This window comes from Anas platyrhynchos, chromosome 4, assembly GCF_047663525.1.
Source record: "Anas platyrhynchos isolate ZD024472 breed Pekin duck chromosome 4, IASCAAS_PekinDuck_T2T, whole genome shotgun sequence".
Lineage (NCBI taxonomy): Eukaryota > Metazoa > Chordata > Aves > Anseriformes > Anatidae > Anas > Anas platyrhynchos.
Genome location: NC_092590.1, coordinates 29,741,042 through 29,753,980, shown reverse-complemented (window position 1 = coordinate 29,753,980; position 12,939 = coordinate 29,741,042). Strand labels below are relative to the sequence as shown.

Sequence of the window (12,939 nt, the reverse complement as noted above, 5' to 3'; positions counted from 1 at the left end):
TTCATATTTTCCACTAAATTTAATTTATTGTACTTTGGAGACTAATTGTGCAGGATTTAAAAATCTAGAGGAAAAATATGTTTTTTCTCTTTTAAAATTCTTTCTAGATGCATTTCTTCCTTGACGTTGCTCTATTGAACATTGGTTTTTGGGTTTTTGTTTAGGTAATTATTTTTCTTTGCAGAGCATCCCCTAATTCAGGATGTTTACACTTATCTTGAAATGAGCCCTTTGATTTTCTGTGGTTTCCTGTATTTCATTATTTATCTCTTGGATACGTTGATTTGATGAAATATTTAAATGTTTTCTGAGATGACTGTAATCTAGTACATTTTGAGTTGACTGTTTACCATATTATTCCTTACAGCATCTACATTATTTTGTGAAGAAATATTTAAATAGCATGATATTAAAATGTGTGTTTACTTGTGAGCAGTTTTTTAGTATATAGCAGATAGGACCACATAAATAGTTCATATGTAATATGCTGGAGCTATAGCTAAACTCCTTGATCTGCTTACAACATTGTGTTTTTTGTTTGTGTCTTTAAATGATACAGTATATGGCTTCAGACATTACTTAATGAGTTGTGATGATGAAAAGTGTTATAAATATGTTGTAGGCTAACTTGGGGAAGCTAGAAATAGCATTAGGTATTTCTAATTATGATCTTAAACGCTACTTGATAGGATTTGCAGTATCACCTCCAGTTTGCTGCAGTTACAAGTTGCTATAAAAGACTAATGGGGTTCTGTTAGCATTTGAATGACAAGAAGTCTTTATACTCAAAGCTTTAGGCAGCTGAATGTGCATGCATATATATACACATATAAATCCATTTTGGGGCACCAGAACTTTGTCACTGAGGACACTAATCAGCACTGTTAATTGCTAATAATGAGCACATATTTCAATTAATCAACTTTATCTAAATAGCCAGCTACAGATTGATTTACCTAATTTTCAAAGCTCAATGTCTAAATTTATTACCTATGTATCCAGTAAGTTTCTCTAATGAATGAAAATACAGCATAAAACTGAGGAGGAGATACAGTAGTTCCTAACAGATTCATTTCAGTCATCGTGTCCTGGTGGCTAGCAACAGGTGAAGTTTTCCATTGACCCATAACACATTGAAACAACAGAGCAGCTCGGGGCTGGAAGTCAGAGAAGTTTATCTGAATATGTAACATAACGCTCCAAGCTGGGAGCAAGCTAGGAAGTAGTACGAATCAGATTTAAATAAAGAGATCATTTAAGCACAGATATTTACAACAAGTTACCTAAAGAGAAAACTAGTGTCTTTGTTCATGTGAATTCAAAGTTTTAAAAACTAAGGTTGGGGAGACAGGCACTCTCCAGATTTAACCCTTGGTTCCCTGGCATTCATTAAGCTTATGTCTTAACAGCTGAGCTTCTAGACCAACTGTTTGCTTGGCTTCTCAGATTCATTCTTCAAAGCCGCTGTGTGGTAGTCAGTTATACTGTATATACCTTTTTAGATTTTGTTAACAGCAGATTGGCATGGTTGCTAAACTTGTTGAGCTGTAAATACAGATAAAAAGAAAGAAAGATGTAATCCCATCAAAGAGTAAGCCTATCAACGTATTCTATAAAAATACGTTTCAAATCCCAAAATAGTTTGGTTTCCTTGTACTTCTCTTTTATGTGTCAAGTTGTAATCTGTTGGCAAGACAAGCAGAGATATCAAGAGATGCATTTGCCAGGCCAAGAATTCCAATAATCTATCAGTCAGTTAATGACTACATGCCGGGTAAGCCCCAGGGAAGTGACTAAAGGTAATTGGAGCTTACACAAGCTGATGTAAAATGCATCTGGGTGAATCTCATGACTGTCAAGCCACCTATATTTCACTGCAGAAATACTTTGGAGCATTAAGAGGGGGAAAAAAAAAAAAAAAAAAAAAAAAAAAAAGTCTTTAAAAAATCTTGTGTAGAATTAATTTCATAGAAATCATCAGAAGAGAATAATTGTCAAGGGTAATTAAAAACATTGATGTTCAACTTAATTGAATACTTTGCAAAAGCATCAATTACTTTTAAGATCAGATCATCCACAGTCTAGTCACCAGCAGGACAAATAAATTTCAGGAAATGGAGTTTCAGGCAGATCCTTGTCTTGGGGTTTGAGAGATTTCTTTGATGTCTCATCTTGCTTGCTTTACAGAGTTAGGGAATATTCATCCTCACTGTAAAATTTTGGAAAAACTGAAGATGCATAGATGCTTCTGTACTTTATCAAACTGTTGCAGAGTACACATTATATGCTCCTATGTTGCAGGATGACCAAGGCTGTGAAATGTGTTTTCTTAGTGTTGTACTCTTAGCATGTGGTAGTTTTGATATTCCACTTCAGTGGCTAGAGAACTGCTACTAAGTTGTATTAAAAGCTACCAAATTTAGAAACATTAACACAAGAAGTACAACAGTATTAAACATATCGTCAGTGTTGATGAGAAAGAATAACTTGGAAATTCTGATCCAAACGTCCTTGGCACTTGTAAACGTGTAAATTTTTATGATGGTTTCACATTGTTTTCTCTCAGAATGTGATGATTTAGAATCATCACATTCTGAGAGAATGAGAGAATCAGAATGTGATGTGATAATTATCTGGAAGGCAATCCCATGTGAAAAAGAAAAGTAAATATATTCCCCGAATCATCACGACTGTAAATAGTGGTCAAGTGTAATGGTATTGCTGTGAAATAATGAATTGCTTGGATTGGTCCAGCAGAATTAAGCTAGTGCTAGGCAATACAAAGGAAGGAAGTCTTTCAAGTTAGGACAGAAGATGAATTAGAAAAATTACTTCTGAGAGCTCTGATTTCCATCTAGCCAATTTTTAGTTCTGGTTTGTTTGAAGTTTTGAAATACAAACTAAGGTATGCACCACACGGTATTGTTCTTCTCCCAGTTTGATGTCCAATTTACGGGAACCAGGATATAGCAGTGTTTTGTTTTTGTTTTAGTTCTTAATTTTGTTATTGTTAAGGAGTTGCATTTGTGTCTTCCAGCATGCAAGACAGAAACTGTGGCCAATCACTGCCTCTTTCTTTAATGCTGAAGGAGGCTTACAGTGCAGAGAGAGGCACCAATAAGGGATATCCTGGGAACATGTCAGAAGCTTCATCTTGCCATGACTTTTTCTGTGATTCCCTATCAGACATGCAGAATGGAGAATTTGCAAGTGAACTTTCTGCCTTCCTTACCCAGGAGGAGATATGTAAGAGCCTTGATATAGCTCGGGAAGCAATTGCCAGTTCTGTGAAGGAGAATCAGAATGCAGCAGCAGAGTTCACTCATTTCAACACCTCTCTTTCTAGTGCTTCAGAGCACGCTTCTTTCTGGGATACCAAATTGCATGAGCAAGATACTTTACAGAGGCCTCAAACAAGCAGTCTGACTTCATCTGCTGCAAGTCACATTCCCTCAACGAGTCCAAAAGAGCAGTTCACCTCACCTCAAACAGCAAGTTGTTTTGCCACAGTCTCCAGGAAGCAAACAGGCACCTCACCTTTGCTAGCTGCTGCTCCCAGCTTTATTAGAAGCCTGAAACATTCAGAGCAGCATGGTCCAGGTGTACCCAAGACATGCCCAAATTCTGAATTAGCATCCCAGGGAGAAGTTCCATTCAGGAATAAGCTGTGTGACAAAGCTGCCACGTTCATTGAGGAACTGTCATCTATATTTAGAGAGGCAGCAAAGACAAGAGGTCGAAGTCCTGATGGGGACTCTTCTTCTCCAGACAGTGGATACCTGTCTCCTAAGAAGAAACAATCAACTCTAAGTACCTCAAGGAACCAGGACTTTGATAAGATACATCAAGAAACTGAGCCCGGGGCAAAATTATCTGGGGTTCATATCAATGGAGAGCACTTTTCTGAAAAGGAGAGCATCACTCAAAGTGAAACGGTCCTTTGCCACCCGTTCATCAATCAGGCTTCACCACCTCAGTTCACTCAGAAGCTCCGGAGTCAGGAAGTTGCTGAAGGAAACAAAGTGTTGCTGGAGTGTAGAGTTGCTGGCAACCCGGTCCCTGATGTCAGGTAAGTGCGTGTGCTTTAGCTAAGTCACTAGATATCATCATCTCCTGATTGGGAAGACAACTGAGGAAAGGTATCAGTGGACCTGCTTAGAAGTAATAAGTCACATAAGAGCTGTGTATCATGCAGTGGTTCATAAGCACATGGAATAAGAGATTCAGATCTCTTTAGCACTCTGGTCTTCCATGGCTTGGGAAATGAGGTTCTGCTTGATTCAAGAATCACATGGCTAAGTTAGAAACAGAAATGGCATTCTGTGTATCTTACCTCATTAATATAAGTGAAAGAATTCTCATTTACCCCTGAAGGGAATGTATGAAGCTTACAGGTATGTTTTTACTGTCAATTAATTAGAATGTTTCCACAACCCATACCAATGGAATTTGGAGTCTTTATTATGAGATAATGTGAAAATTTCATAAACCTAGCCAAGCATCCTCTTCAGTAAGATGTTTCCAGAAGAGGGTAAGATGGTCCCCATTTCAAAACTTTTTTAATGCTTTGTAGTGAAATTTATGTGCACATGGTTCTGTTAGATGACAATACACATACAAAAGTAGTTGCAGCATACCTTTTATTATTAATATTAGATTCTTTGTTAATGTGTTTATAACAATTGTAACAGCTACATTTGCAGTACCACTGAGGCCTGAGTAATTCATAATACTTGCCCCCTTCCTTCGCTTCTAAAACTAATGGGAACCAGCACTGCACAGGCAGTATTTGTAGCTTTCCATGTCTGAGCCTTAATGCTAATGTAATCGCTTAGCACATCCATAGGTAGACTATATGTCTGATTTAATAGTTCCTCACAACCTATTTTAGTTTAAAGTCATTTGAGCATATTTAATAGTCCTAAGGGAAAAATATGTACAAAAAAATCCTGTTTAGACAGGAGAGAGTTTGTAGTTCCTCATGTGGACTTTTTGTAAGGTTCTTTAGTTACATCTGAACATAACTTTTTTGAAAGTTTTTGACATTTCCTTAACAGAACATAGCAAGCACTTTCCTGTAATGCTGTGTTTTCGAGCTAAAAACTTAGATCATCCTACAAATAGAAGTCAGCTGATCCCAAACAAGCAAAACTGTGGATCTAGGTACAATTATGAAAGGCAGTGTTTTACTAGACACTGCTCACTTGTTTGCTGTTTACTGTTCACTTGACTGTTACCATGATCAGTCCATTATGCTTTTACATATACTTAGTATGTGATTTTAAAAATCAAGCATGCTGTAATCTCATCAGTATCAATTAATTTACAACTCTGTTTATTTCCATTTTTGGAGCCTGTAATCATGCTATCTTCATAGCCTGCAGGTCACATCATTGCTGACTTGTAGAAAATATGCTTCATTCCAACCTCTCCATCCATTGTAAAGCTCCTTGATTGCCCGTTTAATACACTTTCATGGTTCACCCTCAAATTGCTTTTATTTAATAATCATTAATAATTTTCCATCTGGCAGCAGCACACAAATTTTTGAATAGACTTAAAGATGACATATTTATTAGCAAAAAAAAAAAAAAAAAAAAAAAGAAAAAAAAAAAAGAAAAGAATTGTTTTTTGTGATCTCTCACTAAAAATACACTTTTCTTTAGTCTTAATCTCGTCGTGGCTCTCGAAGGGAGGAGAGACGGGGCAGCTGAAGTACAGCTGCCCCCGCTGGTCCTTTCGGCAGAGGTAGCCTCGCTGCCACCCTGCTGGGGCCGGGCTGGAGAGGGCGCTGCGACAGCACGGGACGGCTGCGCTGAGCCGAGCCGGACAGGGATCCCGGCAGGGCAGGGATTATGTCATGCTCCGGAGACCGTGCTGACCTGCACAGCAAATCCTTGCGTGCAGTTTGGGTTAAGCGAAGTCCTAACTCAAAATCTTGGGGGAAGAGAGCATTCATTATTTTAAAAGATAATCAAACAAACAAGTGTGTTTGGTTTCATTTGATTTCTTAAAGACATTCTAGATTATAATTAAATCGTAATGTTAAAATTACTAGGAACATGGCTATGCTATATCATGTATGCAAGCTGTTTCCCCTCTTTCCATAGCTTAAAGTTTTATGGTATATAGCATAAAACCCCCAAGCCCTTCTCAAAAAAATAATAAAATAAAATTAAAAACATAAAAGCCAGGGCCTTAGCCAACCCAATCTAGTGGGTGGCATCCCTGCCTACAGCAAGGATTTTGGAGTTAGATGATCTAGATGGTACCTTCCAACCTGAGTCATTCCATGATCCTGAATATCCGCTAAATAATCAATATTGCAGTGGAGAAAGACAAGTCCATTTAAAGCTGCTGATGCATTGCAGAATGACTGAAGAATACTTGCTGCTAATGCTACTTTCTGGAACATCTCTGTAAATTTCAATTTTGTATCATTTAAAAAAAAAAATTAAAAAAAAGGCAAGAAAAAGCAGAAATGGGTATTAATATTCTTTTTTTTTTTTTTTTAAATAAAAAAAAAAAAAAAAAAAAAAAAAAAAAAAAAAAAAAAAAAAAAAGAGGTATTAATGTTCTTCCAAATAGAACAAGCTGAACAGTTACCTGTTCTGTGAGACCTCATAGCCAGCCACGTAGCAGATGCCAAACTAGCTGATCAGATGTAGGGGCACGGGCCAGGATTATCATCATCTGTTTATTTGAAGATGGATGTTATAAAAGATGGATGTTAAATTGTGTAAAAACAATGGGATAGTTGTTGAAACTAGGACTGTTCTTTCAAATTGCATTTAGGAAGATTCCAGCTTAGTTACTTTATTGTTTTCTGTTTGAGTGGCAATATCTCTGCTTTGGTGTATTTCTGATTATTTTACTGAGGGTTTAAAAGAATCTCAGTTAGCTTTTTTATTCTTTGGTCTGCTTCTCATTAAAAGAATGCAGATCTGAAGTTCCTTGCTAATGCTCCACAAATAAATCACTTAATAACTAGTATTTATAAAAAGACTCAAAGATTAGAAGAAAATGTTATCGAAGTGTGTTTTAAACTGATTCTACACTTGAAGCAACTGTGAAAAGCTTAGAATTAAATTACAGAAAAATACTCTTCTAAAATGAGTACAATGGTGCTGTTATCTGCAGAATGAATATATATATAAAAGAAGTTTTGACTCTAACTTACATAGGAACTGAATGAGACTTGTATGAATGCTAAAATAACAAGGCGCCATATGTCTTCAGAAAGCTCTTTCACTGTACTAGCTTTGTCCATATTAAATGTTTTCAGTTAAAAAAAAAAAAGAAAAAAAAAAAAGCCTAATTGAAGTAGTTTTAAAATCAGAATTCCAACAGAAGTGGCACTAAAATAGTGCCGAAGGCAGTATTCCAAGAAGCTGCTTTTACTTCATATTTCAGCATTTATTTTTATAAATTGTATATATTGTCTCTGGGCCTTTCCATTATTGTGCAAAACATCAACAGCCACAAAGTCTGACAGTGAGGAAATACATTAGCAATCTGCTTGTCACGGACTGATTGAAAGCACTGATCGGTGAAAACGAAAACTAAATTTGGAGACTGGGTAGAATAGAGGTGGGAATTAATCCACACGTTTAAGGAGTGGAGATTTTTTTTTCTTTTGTATGAAATATGAAGGGAAATGGAGTAGTGAGACTACATAAAGCAAAGTGTTTGGAGTCAGTACTTTTGGTATCATTACTTATGAACGTTCAACAGGTATGCAGTGCTATACCAAATCCTATTTAAATAATTATGCTTAATATTCTTTGACATGTTTGCTCTTTTGCCTAAAGGCAATACCACATCTTGGATTGTTTAAGCTGCTTAAAGTTAATTACAGCAGTTTAAGAACATTACTTAAACAGGACATACTTTTGTAAGATACAATATGTTGCTTTATAAATGTAAATGAAGTAAATACAGTTATCACTTTGAAACTTGATGCTTTAAGAATTCTTTCATAATGCAAAGCTGACATGTCTAGAGCAAGCTTGCTAAGTGCATTCTTGACAATATGAAAGCTAACTTTAGAGATCTGGATGATGACATCGAGCAAATAAGACTTCTGAAAACACACATAGCTGATGACTGCAAGCATTATACCTCATTCAATTAAGGCTGACAGTACCTTGAGGGAGGTAGAAAAGGCTTTTGGTCAAGAGCTTTTAATAGACCAAACATAGTAGAAATATTGTTAAACAGTAGTGAAAAATGCGCTTATTTTATTAGTTCTAGAATTCATATGGAAAGTGTGTTCTTTCTAATGAGTTTTATAGTTTACAGTACACTTAACAGAACCCTATTAAATGTGAATCATTTAATAGGCTATGGGCTTGTCTATTAAGCCCATACAAAGGTGAAGGAAGGAGTAAAAGAAAATCCCTTACCCACCTATTCCCTGTCACATAAAAATAAGAGAGCAAGTCCTTCCCGTAACATCTTTATTTCCTACCCTGAACACGGAGGTGGAAAGTGAGCAGGAGTGTTGAAGTTGAGGTGTTTGGTGCAAGAACAGTAGTAAATAGACCTGTAAGTTCTGTGAACCCCACTGAAGATCTCTCTTTCAGTGAAACCCATTACTCTGATCTGAGTTTGGCAGAAAGAGACTAAAATCCTGGGAAGCTTTTTGCAGTATGCAGTAGACATGTTCAAAGGGTATAATGATGAAAGAAGTCTGTTGTTCCTGTTTAGGCAGACGTTTGCAAACCTCTCAAGATGCATTATATGCAGAACAACTATTTTGTTTATATCTGAGGCGTGATAAAGATTTCTCACCATGTTATTTATGCACAAAACATTTTCTGTCATCAGAAGTCTTCACATTCCTTGTTCTTTAGGAAAGAAATGCAGATAATTTTTTTGTTGTTGTTGCCTTTTTAGTTTGTTTTGTTTGTTTTGTATGCTTTTAGATATTGAAAGGAAAATAGTCCACGGTGATGGATGGAGGAGATAACAATACGAACAGAATTTCGAAGTTCAGCTTTGCATAGAATAAACCTTCATGGAGGTGGTGTCCCACTAGATTCTTCTATGTGCTTTTTAGCTTTTGTCCTCCAAAAATCTTTTGTATGGATTAGTGGAAGTAATGGACTTTATTGCTGTTTTGTGCCCTGTCAGCTTTCTTGCCTGAGATGATACAAAAGAGAATTGGTCAGTAGCAATAGTGAGTAATTACAAGGAACCGCAATAGTAAGGGACTTGCTTAAGTATTGGAAACTTGAACAAGTATTCATGACACGTTCCTGTAAATTAGAAAATGAGAAGACTTCTTGAATATATGCCTAGGAAATCTGGTTAGAGAAGAGGTAATCCAACTAGACAATTTCACTTTTACATAGAAAAATGCCTGTAAGTTGCAAAGGGGTCTATAAAATGGTCTATATGGAAGCATCTTATTTGATGTACCAAAGTACTGTATATTGAAGTGCTTACTGTGGACTGCACAACAAGAACCTTCTTTTCCTTAAGTCATATGCTATGGTTAGTGTGATACTACTCAGTGTAAATGAGTACAAAACTCAAGAATAATAGCAGTGTGAACTCAAATAGCTTAGACTTCCTGTGGGAAAGGGTAATAAGTTAAAAACACTTGGGAATTGGAGATAATTAGCAGGTAGAATCACTCATAAAATACTGCTTCCCCCACCCCCCTCCAGCTACCTACAGATGAAAGCAAGTAGAGGACCAAAATTTTTGTGCAACAAGTCCCTCAGAAAGATGTTTCTTTTAGTCTAACACTAACATGCTGCTTCAAATCAAAGTGATTTTTATTGTTCCGTTACATTAATAATGTATACATGCAGTGCATGTGTGCATTAATTTCATAAAACATAATGAATACTTAGTATTTATGCAGTGCCTTTCATCTGAGTATTTCAGTGCTTTATAAAGAGCCCGTATAATATATGAGCAACTTTAGTTTATCTCTTCTAATTATATAAAGATGTGCTTTTCAGATGGCCAAGGGAAAGAGATTAGACACAGAATCCATCTCTTGTTTATGTTACAACTGACAGGTGACATAGCCAGATGAATTCTTTAAATATCACAAACAATTTAGCCACAAAGATAACACATGGCCCAGCAGTAAATCATTGCTTATGTGAAGACCACTTAAATGCTTGTCCTGTGAGTAGCTTAAGCACACATTTAACTGAACTAACCTGAAATGGGGGCCTTCTACTCCTGTAAAGTAGTCTTGACAAGTATAAGCTGGTAAAAAACTTCATAGAAGACTGCTTACCTTTTGGCCACAATCTAGCATCCTTAGTCTTTTTTTTTTTTTTTTTTTTTTTTTTTTTTTTTTTTTTTTTTTTTTCCCCTGTGGCATTGCACTTTAACCATTCCACTAATAATGCACTGATAATCAGGGGCCAGGTATAGTATCAGATGCTGTCAGAACCTGTTATACTTGACAGCCAGTTCTGAAGGGAATTTTGGTCTCCTCAGTCAAGTGTGACCCTCTATGTTATGACAGCTTTGCTTTCAAGAGGAAGGAATAAAAAAATACCCTAGGATTTGAAGCACAGCTCTTCCTGCAGGAGAAAACTGTGTTCAAATCAACTTCCCAAAGGGTGTCAAGTGCTGTACTTACACAGTTTACTCCTGGGAATAAGAGAGTGAAGTGGAACCATGTCCAACAAAACTATAAATTGTGATGATTAGTTTAACAGGCACGTTCACTTGAACAAAATACAGCCAGTAACAATGCAGTGGCACTCTCTGAAATATCTGCAAAATCAGTAATGAAAATTCTTTTTCTCTTTTGTATGTTGACATGTGTTCCTGTTGATTGTCAAGTTAGAGAACATTGCAAATATAAGTGTTGATGTTATCAGTCAGATAAATAAATGCCTTTAGTATCTAAGACAAGTGATCATTGTATGATGTGTAGAAGGAAGAAAAGGAGTTGTTTTATTCTTGTTGTGGTGGTTTTTTTTGTTGTTGTTGTTTTTTTTTTTTTTGTTCTATGAAGGCAGAAGTGTTTTTAATAACTCACTGCTGTAGTTATTTATTCTACATGTCCTATGTTGGATAGTAAATGCCATGATGATTCGGCCCAGAGATACTATTTGTGATATTATACTTATACCCAGAGATCAAGGAGAAACGCGGATCTTATAATGATGATTATCTATATTTAAAGATTTGAATTCAGTTTGCTTATATAATTTGTTTTGTTTTATTTTGGTTTTGCCTATGGAATGAAATGGTAACTAAGATTACACGTTTGCTTATTTTTAAGTAAGTAGTAAGATGATTATTTTCAACTTAAGCATTGTTCTGGAAAACAATAAGTAATGCAATACACATTTGAGTTATGTAAGTTAGTTTGAGTTATGTAAGTTAGTTTTTGTAAATTTTAAGGTGTTTGAATAGTGAACATCTGTTATTTTCCAGTATAGGCTGATTAAAAAGGGTGCTGGCTAGTATCAGTTATCCCCACTTGGTAGAAAGGGAAGTCATAAAAACTTTTTCTGATCTGCTCCTCTCTTCCTGGAAGTGTGTTCCTCTGCTAGCTGACTAACAATACTAGCTGAACCAATTAGTTCAGAAAATAACAGGAATGAAACTTTGTAGATAACTAAACTAACTTATGCAATGTAATGGATAACAGTGGCTTTTTATTTTTCTAATTCTAAATATGTAAAATCAGCTTCTTCATTTTAAATACTTTTATAGGTTAAAGTCATTCTTGGTTCCAGTTATATCCCTTCAGAATTTTCTGCTTTTTAAACTGTAAAGAGTTATATTAAAATAGCTGCCATAGCTACTAATCAATAGCCAATCTACCAGCTGCGCAAACCAAACACTTTTAATATCTGCAGTGACCAATTGAGCTGTCTCAATCAGATAAAGAAAAGCTAGTGAGTGTATGTTTTGGTGTTTTTTTTTTAAAATGGCAAAAATCCTCCAGGGAAGTTCTTACACAGAATTAAAGGTGTGACTAAAAAGTGCGGAAAGAGAATGTTTTTCAGGGTCTGCCTTAATTCTGAATGGCTGGTCCATAGAAAATGTAATTCTCATAATTGCCCTGTGGAGAGTCCTCAGAAAAATGAATTCCATAATCTATGAATGAGATTTGCATTACTAAATTCCTTGAGTTCTCTCATGCACTAAGCTGAGACATCTCATTTTAACAACAGCTATAATATAACACAGTTGAAGACTAGTATCTTATTCCAAACTGGTTTTAAAAATAATAATAATTAATAAAAAGGTATAGTCTCTCGATTTCCACTTCTGCACATTAACGGCTTTTTAAATTTAATATGGATTTTGCGTCTCCTAAACTACAATTATATTTAATCAATCATCAGTGAAGCAAATGTGGAAAGGACAAAAACTCAGAAGGGAAAATACTCCTTAGGTCTGCTTTGGTTAGTTTCCTTAAGAATGCTTGGGAATCCCTGCTACTAGAAGATATTCTTCTGTGATTCTGTGGTTCTAACATCTCCAGAATATCCTGCGTTGGAAGGACTCACAAGGATCATTGAGTCCAGCTCCTGGCTCCACCTAGGACCACCCAAAAATCAGACCCTGTGTCTGAGAGCACTGTCTAAATGCTTCTTGAACTCCATCAGGCTTGGTGCTGTGACCAGTGCCCGACCACCCTCTGGGTGCAGACCCTTTCCCTAACCCCCAGCCTGACCCTCCCCTGTCCCAGCTCCATGCCATTCCCTCGGGTCCTGTCGCTGTCCCCAGAGAGCAGAGCTCAGCGCCTGCCCCTCCGCTCCCCTCGTGAGGGAGCTGCAGGCCGCCATGAGGCCTCCCCTCAGCCTGCTCTGCTCAGGGCTGAACACACCAAGGGACCAGCCACTCCTCATACATCTTGCCCTCTAGACCCTTGACCATCTATGTAGCCCTTGTTTGGACACCCTCTGATAGTTTTATGTCCTTATACTGTGATGCCCAAAACTG

The 12,939-nt window shown here is 36.5% G+C and overlaps 1 protein-coding gene across 7 annotated transcripts in view; it reads left to right on the top strand.

The window, feature by feature from the left end:
- Positions 1 to 12,939, top strand: part of PALLD (palladin, cytoskeletal associated protein) — a 192,978-nt gene that overhangs the window by 166 nt on the left and 179,873 nt on the right. For all 7 annotated transcript variants that reach the window (XM_021271782.4, XM_021271781.4, XM_021271780.4 and 4 more), the window contains exon 2: positions 3,038 to 4,069. In XM_021271782.4, the coding sequence (XP_021127457.4) occupies positions 3,039 to 4,069 (1,031 nt within the window). In that variant the 5' untranslated portion in view covers position 3,038. The remainder of the gene's footprint in view (positions 1 to 3,037; positions 4,070 to 12,939) is intronic.